The 13,837-nt window shown below is 45.1% G+C and overlaps 1 protein-coding gene across 2 annotated transcripts in view; it reads left to right on the top strand.

Annotated features, from left to right (window-relative positions):
* The first annotated feature begins 81 nt into the window (after positions 1 to 81).
* Positions 82 to 13,837, top strand: part of tmem104 (transmembrane protein 104) — a 40,922-nt gene continuing 27,166 nt past the window's right edge. Inside the window, exons 1-8 of one of the 2 annotated variants that reach the window (XM_046415040.1) lie at positions 82 to 811; positions 1,468 to 1,534; positions 2,294 to 2,415; positions 2,606 to 2,687; positions 4,772 to 4,865; positions 5,392 to 5,475; positions 11,483 to 11,582; positions 12,724 to 12,820. In XM_046415040.1, coding sequence (XP_046270996.1) covers positions 1,490 to 1,534; positions 2,294 to 2,415; positions 2,606 to 2,687; positions 4,772 to 4,865; positions 5,392 to 5,475; positions 11,483 to 11,582; positions 12,724 to 12,820 — 624 coding nt within the window. In that variant the 5' untranslated portion in view covers positions 82 to 811; positions 1,468 to 1,489. The remainder of the gene's footprint in view (positions 812 to 1,467; positions 1,535 to 2,293; positions 2,416 to 2,605; positions 2,688 to 4,771; positions 4,866 to 5,391; positions 5,476 to 11,482; positions 11,583 to 12,723; positions 12,821 to 13,837) is intronic. The other variant, XM_046415039.1, reaches the window with a different exon arrangement.

Genomic DNA, 13,837 nt, shown 5'->3' with positions numbered 1-13,837 from the left:
TAAGGTAAACGCGAGAGCGGCCAGCAGCTTGCGCACTCAGGTGTGCCTGTCACATGACAGGTGTCATATGACAGGACATGCTGGTGAATTAAGGGGTTTGTCGTTTTGGTAACCTTAGCAGCACGGAGGGGCGGGCTGAATGATATCCGGAATAACATTATTAAGAGAGTAGCTGGTTTGACTTCAAAGTGTACTGATATAATACCAATATAATGGCGAGTGGCGCTGAATTTCTTATGGTTTAATCCGTCAGCGGTTCCGGTATGGCTGAAGGACAGAGCGGACAACAAACAACACACGCTGAGATTTGATTAGACCTCGTGATTTGTTTTCCCTCATCAGCAGCCAACCCAACAAACCAACTAACGAGATCATCAAGTTAAACACGATAACAACAAAGACAACTCATTTTGTCTTCATAATAAAAGCGCTAGTGTTTCGATCTACTACCACAACACATGTACACGAAAGAGAAGTTTTTATTTTGAAAAGTTGGTACCGGAAATTCGAGTTTGTGTAGGCGGGAACTTGATCTATGTTCGTGCCAGAGCAGGTCACCTGGTTGCTTAGTTTACTGCCTGAGTTAGCTAAGTGTTGGAGGCTTGCTAGCCCATGGGAAAGTGTTTTTCTCCAAGCTTTCGGTTTAAACTGACTCCTCTCCGGTTATCTAACTACGAAACGGCTCATGTTAGCTTGGTGGCGGCGGGCTGCGTTCATTCAGTTAGCTAGCGAGGAGCGGATCCAGCTGACAGCTTGGAGCATCCTGCTAGCCTACCGGCTAAATTAACAAGATACACCGGAAATAAGTAAGGTGACAAGTGTTTACCCCGCGTTTCTTCTTGATATAATGCTTCTCCCTGTTGTCGGTGTTTCGTAAGACGTCAGAATAAGACATTATCCATATGTATGTTTGTGTGGTCGCTATTCTCGCATGTGTTGCTGTGCTCTTATGTTGCTAGCAAATAAATGTCAGCTTTCTGAAATCAGCCATGACTTTTAACACAACTTGTAACACAACCAGAAAAGCAGATGCAAGTGGCCATGGTGCTGAAACACTTGTCATCAGTCAAGTGAAAGAAGGGGTTGTTGATTCCTTAAACTACACTGTAAACCGGGAAACATTTGTGCAAAAAGACACAGTATTATTGAAATATGTGCTGGTTATTGAATCATGTGTATGCCGAATGGAGAAGTGGTTGTTGAAATTTAAGACCTGCTTTAAATCTCATTTTTAAACATCTGCTTCTTTTGCGAACGTTAAAGTAAACATAAATTACTTAAAATGTGGTGGGAGTTCTTTCTCCATTCAAGATGGAACGTGATATTCACTTCTGCATTTCATTTTTATTACTACACCATAGACTCTGTATAACCGGTTTGACAGAAAAGAGCTGAATTAATGGTCATGCCAATAAAATAAATTTGTAAGAAAATAAGTTAGAGCTGGCGTTGTTGTTTTTCCCTCAGGTGAAGATCAGAGTCTTCAGCCATGGCTGGTGGAATTACAGAAACCGGGGAACCGTACTCTGCGTTTGTGAGTATTACACAAAACACTGTGGTTTAATTCCTTGTCTGTTTTTGATAGCATTCAAGCACCTTGCGGCCGTGCGTAGCCCATTAACACCTGAAGTTGTAGTGTTCTGCTCTGGTGACCTGCAGTTGCTCAAGCTGTTACACAATGGGTTGTATTGAACTGCATGACTATCTGGTGGAGCCAATTAAATTGACTAAAACAAATCGAGTGTAGATACTACTGTGATACTTAAAGAGAAAAGGTATTTTGTTTCGTTAAACTTCAGGTCATGTGGTGCATCTGACAGTGCAGTGAACATAAAGAGGAAGCTAAATTGCTTAGGTCATTCTTTTTTACACACCAGGCCTCTTTGTGGTCCGGACTCAGTTTTGACAACTCATTCAAATTGCTGACGACAGCTTTGTCACAAAGATTAACTTCTGTTGGTCAAGTGTTTTTTGTGAGGAAGCTAAAGCTTTGAATCTTTAAAGCCATCTGCTACCTGATAGCAGTAAGAGCCGCCTGATTGGCCCAGTCTTTGTTGACACATCAGCTCTTCCACCTGAGGAACACGTGATACTGCAGTGCCTGGATTTTTTTCACTCAAGAAAAGCATTAAGTCAGCCATAAATATTGGATGAACCTTGATTGATTCCTGTAGAGGAATTAGGTCAGCGCAGCAGGAAAATTGACTTTTGGATGCAGTAGAAAATGAGATAATGTTATGAAGACGAACCTCAGTAGGGACTCACTAGCCTTGTGTTCACCTGTCCTCTTCAGGTGGGGCTGGTGTATATGTTCAACCTGATCGTGGGAACAGGAGCTCTGACGATGCCCAGAGCCTTCGCGACAGCCGGTTGGGTGGTCAGCTTAGCTCTCATCTCGTTTTTAGGATTCATGAGGTATGTCGTGTTCTGTCCTCTGCACTTCCACCGTGTGCCACAACACTTTGTTGTTCACAGTGAGGTGTGAACCCAACATGAAAATTAAATGGTTGCAGTTTTTGACACATTAAGCACTGGTGGAAAGTTCACATCGTCTGATGAACCTGCCAGGCGTCTAGTCGTTCATTCTGTCCTCTCCTCTCACCAGCTACATGACCACCACCTTTGTGATCGAGGCGATGGCGGCGGCCAACGCTCAGCTGAGCTGGAAGAGGAGAGAGCAGGAGGAGGTGAGATAATGAACTCGGCGGGAGTCTTTCACAGGTGGTTGGCTGGATGGACGGAGCTCTGTTTGCTGTCAGGGCCTGCCAGACAAAGCAAATATTAAAGAAGTGAATGTTCGTCTCTGTCAGCCAGAGTTTGTCAAACGCTGTTCACACCCTGCAGGCAAAAAAGCGATGTCAGTATAGCTGCTCCACACAGAGACATGTCCAGTCCTCAGCTCTGGTTAGTGTGATTTCAGGTCACACAAACATTGGAGGGATTTGAAAGCTCGCAGCGTCCCAGTGTTTCTGCAGCACCAACACTGAGTGACCTCGAACTGAAGTTTACGTCTCTTCTTTCATGTGTGAACTTGAAGAAAAGAGGAAAAACAACGACTGTTTTCATTTGTAGCTCAGCAAAATAACTGGACTGTAGAATATTTGGAGTTTAGAGGGATATTTTACCACTTATCCATCCAGATTGATTTGGTGTGAGTTGCTCGGGCTTGTGACAAACGTCACTGCCGTCCTCCTCAGCTGAGCTGTGATGTTAGTTTGCCTCTTGATCACAAGTAGAGGCACGTTCCCTTCTGCGCAGCGACACGGAGAGAAAATAGCTCCTACATGAGCACCATAAGTGAAGTGTCATCTGGTTCCATTATATTGAAGAGAAGACAGACTTCTCTACAGCTGGTATCTGCAGAACTCTGCAGCTCACACCAGAACTACCCGGCTGGATAAACAGCACCACTGGTAAGACGAGAAATATATATTTCCAATTTAAAGCCTGAACAGAAATTCCCTTTTTATAGGAAGCTGTATGTTTTTATTTAGGAGGCTGTTGTTGTTTTATTGTCCAATCCCAGCACAAGTGAAATGTGTCTCTTGCCACCCGTCTATAAGAAACCCAATTTGGATGAGGGCGTCGTTGTGGGACTGTACTCCCATTACCGAGGGAAACAGCCCAGTCTTCAATCATTTTTACTTTGACTAAGGAAAAGACTCTGTGCACTCTAAATGGCTCGGCCTTTGCTTTTTGTTTCTCCCCTGGTACAGAAGTCATCTTGCTTAATGCCTGTGGGTTTCCAGTCGAGGAGTTATGAGCCTTAGGACAATAGCCCGACTCTGACTGAGCCCCAAACACTGGGCCGTGATTCATGGCTGCTGTTCCCCTCTCAGCCTTTTCCTCCCACGTAATGGAAAACGGCAGAGGGAGAGAACTGGAAATGTTTGCAGCTGGATGCTTTTTATTTCGCTCTGCTCGAGTGAAGCATATTAACAAAAACGAAAGTCTTTTTTCTTTTTCCCACAGTGATGCATCGTGTGTTTTCAGAAAAGGTCTGGTAAATTTATTGGGTGGAAACTAGAGACTACAAGCTAGAGAATGATCCCTCTGTCTGAACTACCCAACATAAAAATAATTTCAAAGCAGTTCATATGGAGATTTGTAGGGAAAGATAAAGCACAGTGTCAGACTAACTGACTGTAATTGGCCCAAAATATCACATAAAAGTGGCTGTGCTGCATTGCAGGCTGACTGATGCTCCAATTAGATATTTAATGTTTGGCACCGAGTGGGGAGACGTGAGCGCCGTCTGCTGGAAATTGAAGTGTAGTGTGACCAGATCCAAAGCTCCGACTGATTCATGAAGATGCATGGAGACAGAAATGAAACGTTTGTGTTGTGTTTTGACTTCCTGAAGGCTCCAACAGTCATGACTGTCATGTGCAGCTGCACATGTTAATCTGTTTGTTTGTTGTTTGTCACAGAGCCATCATCTGCTGTCACTCCTCATCTCCTCTTCCTCCCTCAGTCCCAGCCAGCGTGGCACTTATTAATTCAACTAACACCTAATTGACGTTAATCTACAGGGAACTTGTGAAATGATAAAAAGCTGAGTGTGTGTGTGTGTGTGTGTGTGTGTGTGTGTGTGTGTGTGTGTGTGCGCGTGAGTGCATGCGTGTGACTGGTCTGACTTCTCTCTCTCCAAAGTGCTTCCCAGCTGTTGCTTGTCATTTCCAGATGTCGCCTTCCCCTGAGTCACGTACAGAACAGATAAACTCTGATTATGTTGAGAAATGAGCCTCACACACTCGTATTGTCTCCTCAGATCGATGACAGCGACTCCACCTCCGACTACTCGGACGATGACGTCGTGGGCCGAGGTCGATCGGAGCCGGAGACCAAGCCCATCCTGTCTGTTCGTGAGTATGGTGTTTGTGGCACGTGGGCTTTCTGAGTGTCAGCGCTGCAATGACTGACAACAGACATGAGGCTGAGCTGCTGACTAACAGACTGAGCTGAACTGTTTCTTCTAAACTTTGGAAAAATTGGTTTAAATCTGCCATCACTTTGGTTAAATTCAAGCACAAAAGTGCAGCTGGAAGTGTGTAGTTCAGGTCGGAGAGACTGTTTGACTTGGGAGTCCACTGTTTTCTATGAAGTCACAGGCTTTATGTGCCCACCTGCACCTCCTCCTGATGAGGTGCAGTCACAGCATCACGTTATTTCCGGAGCCGTTAATTTTAGGGATTTGAACGAACGGGCTGTTGTTTTCCTTGTGAGGACAGTAAGTCACTCACACTCGCTCACGCTCAAGTCTGGTGCAGCCTCAGAACCGAACATGGAAGCAAGCGATGAAACTGTCATTGTATTCTGACGTGATGCTGGTCTGTTTTGTTGCATTCTGCCTTGTTTGACTCCACCGTGATGTCGTTAATGTTTTCACAGAGAGGTCGGGAGGTCACGTCGATCACTTCGACATTGTGGAGCGGGTTGAGATGGGTCAGATGGCCTCCATGTTCTTCAACAAAGGTAATATTCTCCTGGCCTCGAGCTTCTAATCTCACTGCCCGTTATTCAATTACCTGCAGACACCAGCATCGTTAGCCATGTGTAGCGTTTATGGAGGCGTAGGGAAGGTTATGTGGGATAAGTCGGAATCTTCATTTCTTTCACACCTTTTCAGTGCCGTCCTCACATTCACAAAGGAAGGCTCCCTAATTGGATGTAATTATATAAGGATAAATTGCCTTTGGTTGTAATTACCTGTTTGAGACTCCATCAAGGCTGTTAATCTTTCTCGATATGCGTGTGTGTGTGTGAGGTGCAACCTGGACGGATTGAAGCCTTAATCACATTCACCTTGAACCTCACAGAATAACCTTGCGGCTTCACGTTCCTCAAACCTCACTTTTTTCATCCTGGCCTGCCGTCTCGCATGCCGCAGCTCCTTGGCCTCGTCTCCTTCCTCCTCTTGTCTGCTTGCATTACGCCGACCGACTCTTCTTAAGCCGACGCGAGTGACTCAACGGTCTGCAGCTTCCCTGTTGTCGCAGGAATAAAGGAGCAACCAAAGGTCAAAGCTCTGACAGCATCATCTGTGCTGACATGTTGTGTCCTTCAGCGCTTCAACACTAGGTGGAGCACTTGACACGCGCACACACACGCGCTCACCACACACACACACACACGGTATGACACACCGCCAGTCGGCTCATGTTCACACCCACACGTGTGAACGCACTCATGCGTGCCGCCGTGCAGCTCATGCTGTTAAAGCTGCAGTGTGTTCCCATCCATTCAGCCTCCTGTCACTCAGCTCCGCTGTCCTGTCCGTTAAAGGTGAAGCGCTAAAAAAAAAGTAAAAATCTTTGCTGATGACCTTTCTCACCATGAGGCAGACTGTGTGCAGGTGAGGCACGTGGACGTATCGATTGGTAATAAGGAAATGAGTTTTCTCTCCTCTCTCCACATGCTACGGGAAAGCTGCCCGGTGACTCTAATCACAAATGAATTAGATCGGCACGAGTCCCAGCACATGGTGGACGGGCGAAGGGGAAACGCTGCTCTTTTGTCTTCTCCTGGCTGCACCGACCTGCTCAGCTTCTGCAGGCTTTCCAGAACATTCATACTTGTGTGTGTGAGCTTCCTGTTTGTGCACAAATGAAGAATGAACGTCACACAGTGTTGCCTGGCTTTTGTACATGTCAGTGTATGATACTCTGTGGCATCCCGCTGAGTAAAGAAACGTTAAAAAGACGTGTTTTAAACGTCCCCGAGTGGTCAGGTTGAACGCTCTTAAGACGTATTCTCATGTTTTATTCTTCTGGTGTTTACGTCCAGATAGGAAGTGCTAATGTTCAGTTTTGCTGTCTTTCATGTCCCCACCCGTCCACAAAATCTCCAAGACAGACAGTGTTGAACGTGACGCACCAGCAGAAAATCAGAAAAGCGAACTGGTGTTCTGGCAGCGGGAAAGTCTCTTATTTTAAGCAGTTTTACTTGTGGCTAAGAGGCCTGCGTATAAGCGCTAATTTTTTGCATAAAAAGAAGGTTTTTTGGAGAAGAAAGTTCAAGCCGCTGCTGCTGACGGGTGGTGTGATTGTCACTTTGAGTCGGACGCAGGTGCTCCATCCACATTCTCTGCCTCAGGCTTCTCATATGTGAGGATCTGCAGCTTTTCTTTGTCATATGTGATATCAAACTGAGTGTTTTTGAGTTTTGGACTATTTGCTGGACGTTTTTTCCGTCCACAGTGATTCCAGTCTTCTTGGGGGGATGTTCTTCACCGATGAGTCTGTTGGTTGGAGCAGCACTAACAGATAGGATGGACTCGTGTGGCTGCCCACTGAACTCTGATGACCCCTGCGTGTTCAGACTGATGATAATTTATGTAAAAACATACTGAGCACCGGGACGACTCGCGGGTCAGGACTCGCGGGTCAGGACTGGCGGGTCAGGACTGGCGGGTCACTGGGAGCGCAGGTGTTGGTGATGCATCAGAATTTTTTATTGTGCCTGTCGATCTGCGTTTTAACACAATTACTTTAAGGTTGTTTAATTTGTTTTAGTACTGAAAAACAGTTTGATCAATCAGTTCATTTGCACTAAATTAATTTTGACAGAACAGTAATTATTTAAATAATTCAAACCATAAACTTAATGCCAAAAATCTACTGGTTCCAGGCACTGCACAGTAATTATATTCTTTGTCGTCTGTGCCAGTAAAGTGTTTGTCAGCTGATGGAAGTCATTTTAATTAGGGATTCAGTAATTTATTATCTGAACATCAGTATTATATTAGAGGTTGTGCCATAAATTTGTATGATCTAATTTGTGCTCTTCCAGTGTATTGACGGGCTGAATAACCGTAAAGCTGTTCAATTTTCATGATGAAATTTGTTTGTGACCCTGGCACAAAAGGGGCAAGAAAAAACTAAAACAAAGCAGCAGGACGCAAACACCAACACCAACAATCAAGCTTCCCTCATTTTAATATGAGAGCGATCAGAGGCCTTTGTGAGTTTGTGACATTTTACACAGCAGACAATTAATGGACCAATTAAGACAGCAATCAGCAGATTGCTTGATAATTAACAGAACTGTTTGTCAGTGTGCATTCAGATTTCACAGTCTGAATTTAATGTAATCTGCTAAACTTAAGAACAAACCCAGTCAGGCCATTAGGAGATGTTTATTTAAATTAGACCCAAAATGCCCTAAAATGTAAATCTGTCAGTGCAGTTTGTTGGAAGCAGCAGTTTAATTCAAAGCAGGTCCTGAGGGGACAGATGTCCACGTCTGATAACCAGTTCGTCTTTCTTGGAAAGCGGAGCAGAACCAAATCAGCTGAGGGCAAACTGCAGTCTGGATTGGCAGACGTGTTCAGCTCCGTCTTCATGTGTTCAGGGAGCTGAACAACGAGGAGGAGCGCCAACGAACGACTCAAGCAGCTTTAAAGACCACTTCCCCGCTCTTCACTTATCGTAAAGTGTGGGCGTGGCTGCACGCCGTCTGCGTGTCCTGCACCTTTGCAGCCAATTAAGAAGCATCCCTCCTGCTGTTGAAGAGGCACTCTTAGAGGGCATTGACTTCCTCCTGGACTGAAATCGACGTGGCAGCAGCAGTAAGGCGGGCTTGGAATAAGGCCACGGGTATCGTATCAGCCTGACCTGCAGCCGCTGACAGGAATGTTGATGGGGGCTGGTTTATCTGCACCACTGTGGAAAGGTGTAACCTTCACATTGATGATCTGAAAGTTGATTAGAAGACGACTTTGGCTAAAGTCACAAAGAGAGAGACTAACAGAGCTTGTCTCAGCTTTTCTTACCTCTGAGATGTGATGTGATGGTGAACATGGCGGCTGTGCAAACAGCGGGATTGTTTCTACAACGTGAGCGGTCCTTCACACACGGAGGAGCGTTGCGGCGAATACTAATTTACTGCGCTGTAACCTGGGCTCCTGTCTTTAATGAGAGCCAAACATGGTCGCATCCATTTTTAATACTTCACTGGCTTTTACTTAAATGTCACACTTGAGCATTGAGAGCTCTGGCAAAAATGAAAAGTGCCTGAGCTGCTGGGAAGATAAATGGACACGTTTGCTTCGGCTCGCAGCTCAATCTTTTTCCATAAGCCACTGCTGCCATAGTTTCCTGTGTCAGCCTGGGAAGAGGTGCACTCTAACTTCACAGAGTGTGTCATAACGGCTAACTGTGATCAACCCAACAGGTCGCTGTTACGAGTGGAGTCCGGGGGCAAGAAGCTCGCTCGCCAAACGAAACCAAGTGAGGCCTGCAGAACCCGTCCGGTCCTGTCAGACCTTAACTCTGTTTGCCGGTGGTTAGAAGCATATGTGGAGCTGAGGGGAAGAAAGTATAGAAGGAGCTCAGATTTTGTAAGAGCAGTAAAAACCATATAAAGTTTCCATGTTTAAGTGGCTTTTATCAGGAAGTTTGATGGAAGACGTGTTGAGGTCAGTCACATCTGCTTAAATCCAAAATCAGAAATGGAAACTGAGTAAAACACACGAGTGGTTCAGAAGATTTGTGCCATCATCCCACAGCCACAGTTACTCCTGTGCTCATGATGATGAGGATGATGAAGATGAGCGTTTCTGCTGACGTCACAGGTCAATAAAGTGACATTTTGATTGAGTGCACGCGATGCAAACTGTTGATTCTGTGCTGTGGTTTTCTTATTTTTCCTGATGAATTCCTTTTTGAAAAGCATTTTGAAGCAACAACGATCAGCTGATCGCCGGTAAATAAATTGCCAATAACTGTTCTGTTAATCTTTCGAGCAAAAGTGCCAAACGTTTGATGGCTCAAGCTTCTCAGATGAGAAGACATCTGATGATCAAAATGAGCATTTTTCTGTTTTGGGGTGTTTGCAGATCGATTGATGGAGGACGTAATTGACAGCTTATCATGACAAGGTAGTTCAGTGTGTTTCCCGCGTTACTCACAAGCTGTTGCACCTGAACTGGTGATTTCTTGCTCTGTGCTGTCCTATTTACTTATTTTTAGAGGCATCTCGTTAATGGTGTTGTGTGTTGTTGCCTGCGGGGCTGGCTCGGTTTGGATTTGATTTGTGAACATACATACTCTCATTTCATCAAAAAGTTCATCATTTCACTGTGATGTCCCCAAAAGAAGCAGAGTTGGAGTGTAACAATTAATGAGGTGAAATTAAAAGTTAAAAAACCCTCACTTTTCTGCTCTTTATTTCATTCTGATGACTCATTTGTGACCACCAGACCCACTTTGCAGGAGTGGTCAGAGCTGACTTTGAAATGGCATATGAAAGTGTATTTCCTAATGTAGAGTATTAAATCTCCACTGTTAGACCTGCACAGGGTGATTAAAGTGTCTTCCTGTGTTATCTGCGTGACTAAATAGTGGCAGCCTTTTTGTCTGTGTGTGCTCACAGACAGGTTGTCAGGTGTGCTGTCAGTCAGAAGTGATGATGGATATCAATGTGTTTCACAGCTGCATGAAGGCCCATTTTGTAGCCTCTTGGCCTGTAGCTCTGGGTAATTGGGAAACATTAGATCCTGTGCTGTGAGGGCCTGCATCCTCACGGTCCTGCCGGACTCTCGTCCAGCTATCGCGTACTGACGGCAGCAGCAACAGAGTGCGGTCCGTCACCAGGATGCGCCGTGGAGACGTTACGCGCTGAGGGGAAGACTCAGTTGACAGTCCTCTTCCTTTCTCGTTGAACCTGGACTGTATTTAAATGTTATAATCCTATACTGCTAGAGTCCATAAAAGATGACCTCCAGTTTTGAGTTCCCTCTGTAGATCTCCAGTCTCTGACTTCAATCTCTGACTGTGTTGTGTTTTTGGCTGCTCGTTAGGCTGGCAGCTCCATATGTTTTTAACTCCTCTCAGAGCTTAATTGAACTGTTTGCTGGGTGCCCTCAGCCTTTAATTCATTCGAAGAATCAGCACAGCCTGTCGAGCTGTAAATCTGTCACTTTTTATTTCATTTTAATGGACTCTATGCTCTAATTTCCCTGTCAGTAATGAATTAGTTGAAGGGTCCAGTTGGACGGCTGAAGCCCCCTTCTGAGAGTTGAGGAGGGTGATGGATGTGTGGTGCTCTGTGATGATCCGTCTGCTGGTCAAAGCTTTCGATCTTGTCTTGGCACAGGCTGGCGTGCCGGGCCTGCCAGTCGGGCTGCGTGGATGAAAAGAAAAGGCAGATGGTTAGGAGCTCGTCACTGTGGAGAGCGAAGTCCGACGAGGAGAATTTCCTCCACGGTGTGATTAGTTTTTTAATTAAATGCTATTAATATTTTTTAATCAGACCAATAAGATGTGCCTGGGCTGTCCCAGAAAAGGGATGGAGGGATGAGTGTGTGTTTTTAACACTCACTCATTTTGACACACATCCATCAGCTGTGTTTCACCCTGAATGTGCTTGGGCCGCTCGTAAAGATGAAAGATGTGTTTTGCTTGTCACCTCTTGACCTCCTGTTACTATTAAGGATCTCTTCTCTGAGTCATTTATATGTTCATTCACTTTTGTCTTTCAGTCGGTGTCAACATGTTCTACATCTGCATCATCATCTACCTGTACGGCGACCTGGCCATCTACGCAGCCGCTGTTCCCATATCTCTAATGGAAGTTGCCTGGTAAGACTTTCCGAAGTTCATTCTCTGTTTTATTGTGAAATATAAATGATGTATAGATGGTTTTATGGATGTTCTCCTGGAAGAACATTTGGAACATTTGGTACTTTGGCAGGAGAGAGTGGCTCCGTCTTCCTCTCGTTGGCTCCTCCTCCTCTCTTTGGACCTATCATCACCTTCTGAACTGGAGTTTAAGACAATAAGGCTTTGGTGGCAGAGGCCTTCAGGCTGTCATTTTGACCTGCTTCCAGGCAGGTTTTTATTACCCATCCGTTGGCCAGACTGCGTGAGAATGAGTCATATAGTTCAGATCCTGGACCAGTTTGGTGTCGTTTTAGTGAGAAGACGTCAGGATGGTGACAGTTGATGTTTCTGAGTTTTTACCTTTTCTGACTTCAGTGTTTACAACCACAATAAACTCACGTCATGTTCATGCTGAGCCCAGTAGATTGAAGCGTGTAGTTTTTGCCACTAGGAGCCTGTCAGTCAGCAGCTCTGAGTGAGCCAACAGTAGTAAACAATAGAGTGGCTTGCTAGCTGGCTCCTTCCCACCCTGCAGTCTGAGAACCTTAGCAATTTAGAGCATTGTGGTTATCATTAAAATATTTTAACCAATCATATTTTCACTTCACCCTCAATAACTATCTGAAAAACATTTAAACCCACCTCGACATCATTTCCTGTTGCATTGGATCCATTTCTGATAAAACATCCACAGCCGTGACTCTGAGTTGAAGAGTAAACTCTGTCTTCTTCTTCTGTGACAAAGCGAGCCTCTCTCGTCCTGTCCTGGGGCACCACTGATGCTGTCTTATCGCATTAAAGTCCACTGCAGTCCAAACCTCACTAACCTTCCTGCAAGAATAAACGTGAGATGTAACTGAGACTTCAGAAGCAGTTTGCTTTGCCTGAAGGCACAAACGGCAGACTTGTGTCGCGTAACAGTGACAGGTTTGTGATTGCTTTAAGAGATGCTCCACAACACACAAGCTCTGCTGCTGCTTTTCCTTCGGCTCACACGTCTCATTGTGTCTTTCACAAAGTGTCAGCTCATTGCCCTAATGAGAGTTCAGACTGATGGTCCACAGTGCGCATCGGTTTTACAAACGCTGAGCTCCATTTGTTTGTTCTTTGTCCTGCACAGTGGAAACCACTCCTGCAGCGACGGAAGCGTCACGTACAACGACACAGACCCGTGCTGGGGTCCTGTCACCAGGAAGGACGCCTACCGGGTGTTTCTGGTAAGTGTTACACCCCGTCCCAGCAGCACACACCTCAGAGGCTCCACCAATCATCAGCCTCCTCACCACACGCGTCATGAGGCTTCTGCAAAGATACGTCAGGGAACTCTGAGATTTAAATCACACATCCATTCTTAAAACTTATTGTGGAAAGAATGTCAAAATTACAGTTTGGTAAATACAAGTTAGGAAAAAACAGCATCCAGTCAAAGGACGGGTGTTCGGAGGGTGGACAGAATAAGTTGCTTCATACACTGAGTTATTTACATTTTTACAAAGAGGAAAATAAAATGTGGAACATCTTGTTTTCATTGGGGTTTTCGTTGTTCTTGCACGTCCACACTGAGACGTCATAACCCATAAATAATGAAGAGGACAAAAAGTTGTTGATGTTTTGTAGTTGGCATCCCATTTCAAGTAAAGTAAAGAAGCAGCTTGATGTGAAATTAGACTTTATGGTCCAGAGAGTCCAGCTTGTCTGCGTTCCGTCCTGTGCAGATGTTTTTTTCTCCCGTGTGCCTGCTCTTGTCTCAGATGAACCTCTGACAGCACTTTCTGTCCTCTTCCTGGATTAAACCTCCCCAGACACTCCACCCTCCACCTCTGCAGCCCACAGGAAGTGAGCTTGTGTCCTTGAAGACTTCGGCGAGCCAAACTCTGTGATTTCCACTCGAGCTTTAACTTTTGCACGGCGACAGTGATAGATGTGCCGATCTCCTCCTGTATAATTTCTCGGCCTCCCTCCTCCCTGCGTTCTCTCTGTTTCCTCTCACTTAGATGTTAATAGAACGAGCAGAGCCTATTTGCCGATGAATTAACTCTTCCCCTTTAACTCCTCTGGGATAAATGTGTTACTGTGAGGAAGCAATCCGAAAAGATGCTGATTTGTAATCTCTGCTCGGTTTGTTTACACTTGCAGTTTTCCTGACTTATTTACCAGTTTCATCAGGACTGTTCAGGCAAATGGAAACTGTTAACTGTTAAACTGTTAAACTGTTGAAACATTTAAGTCTTAAC

Source organism: Scatophagus argus, chromosome 16 (assembly GCF_020382885.2).
Source record: "Scatophagus argus isolate fScaArg1 chromosome 16, fScaArg1.pri, whole genome shotgun sequence".
Taxonomy (NCBI): domain Eukaryota; kingdom Metazoa; phylum Chordata; class Actinopteri; family Scatophagidae; genus Scatophagus; species Scatophagus argus.
Note: the sequence above shows the minus strand (reverse complement) of the source record. Positions and strands in the feature narration are given on the sequence as shown.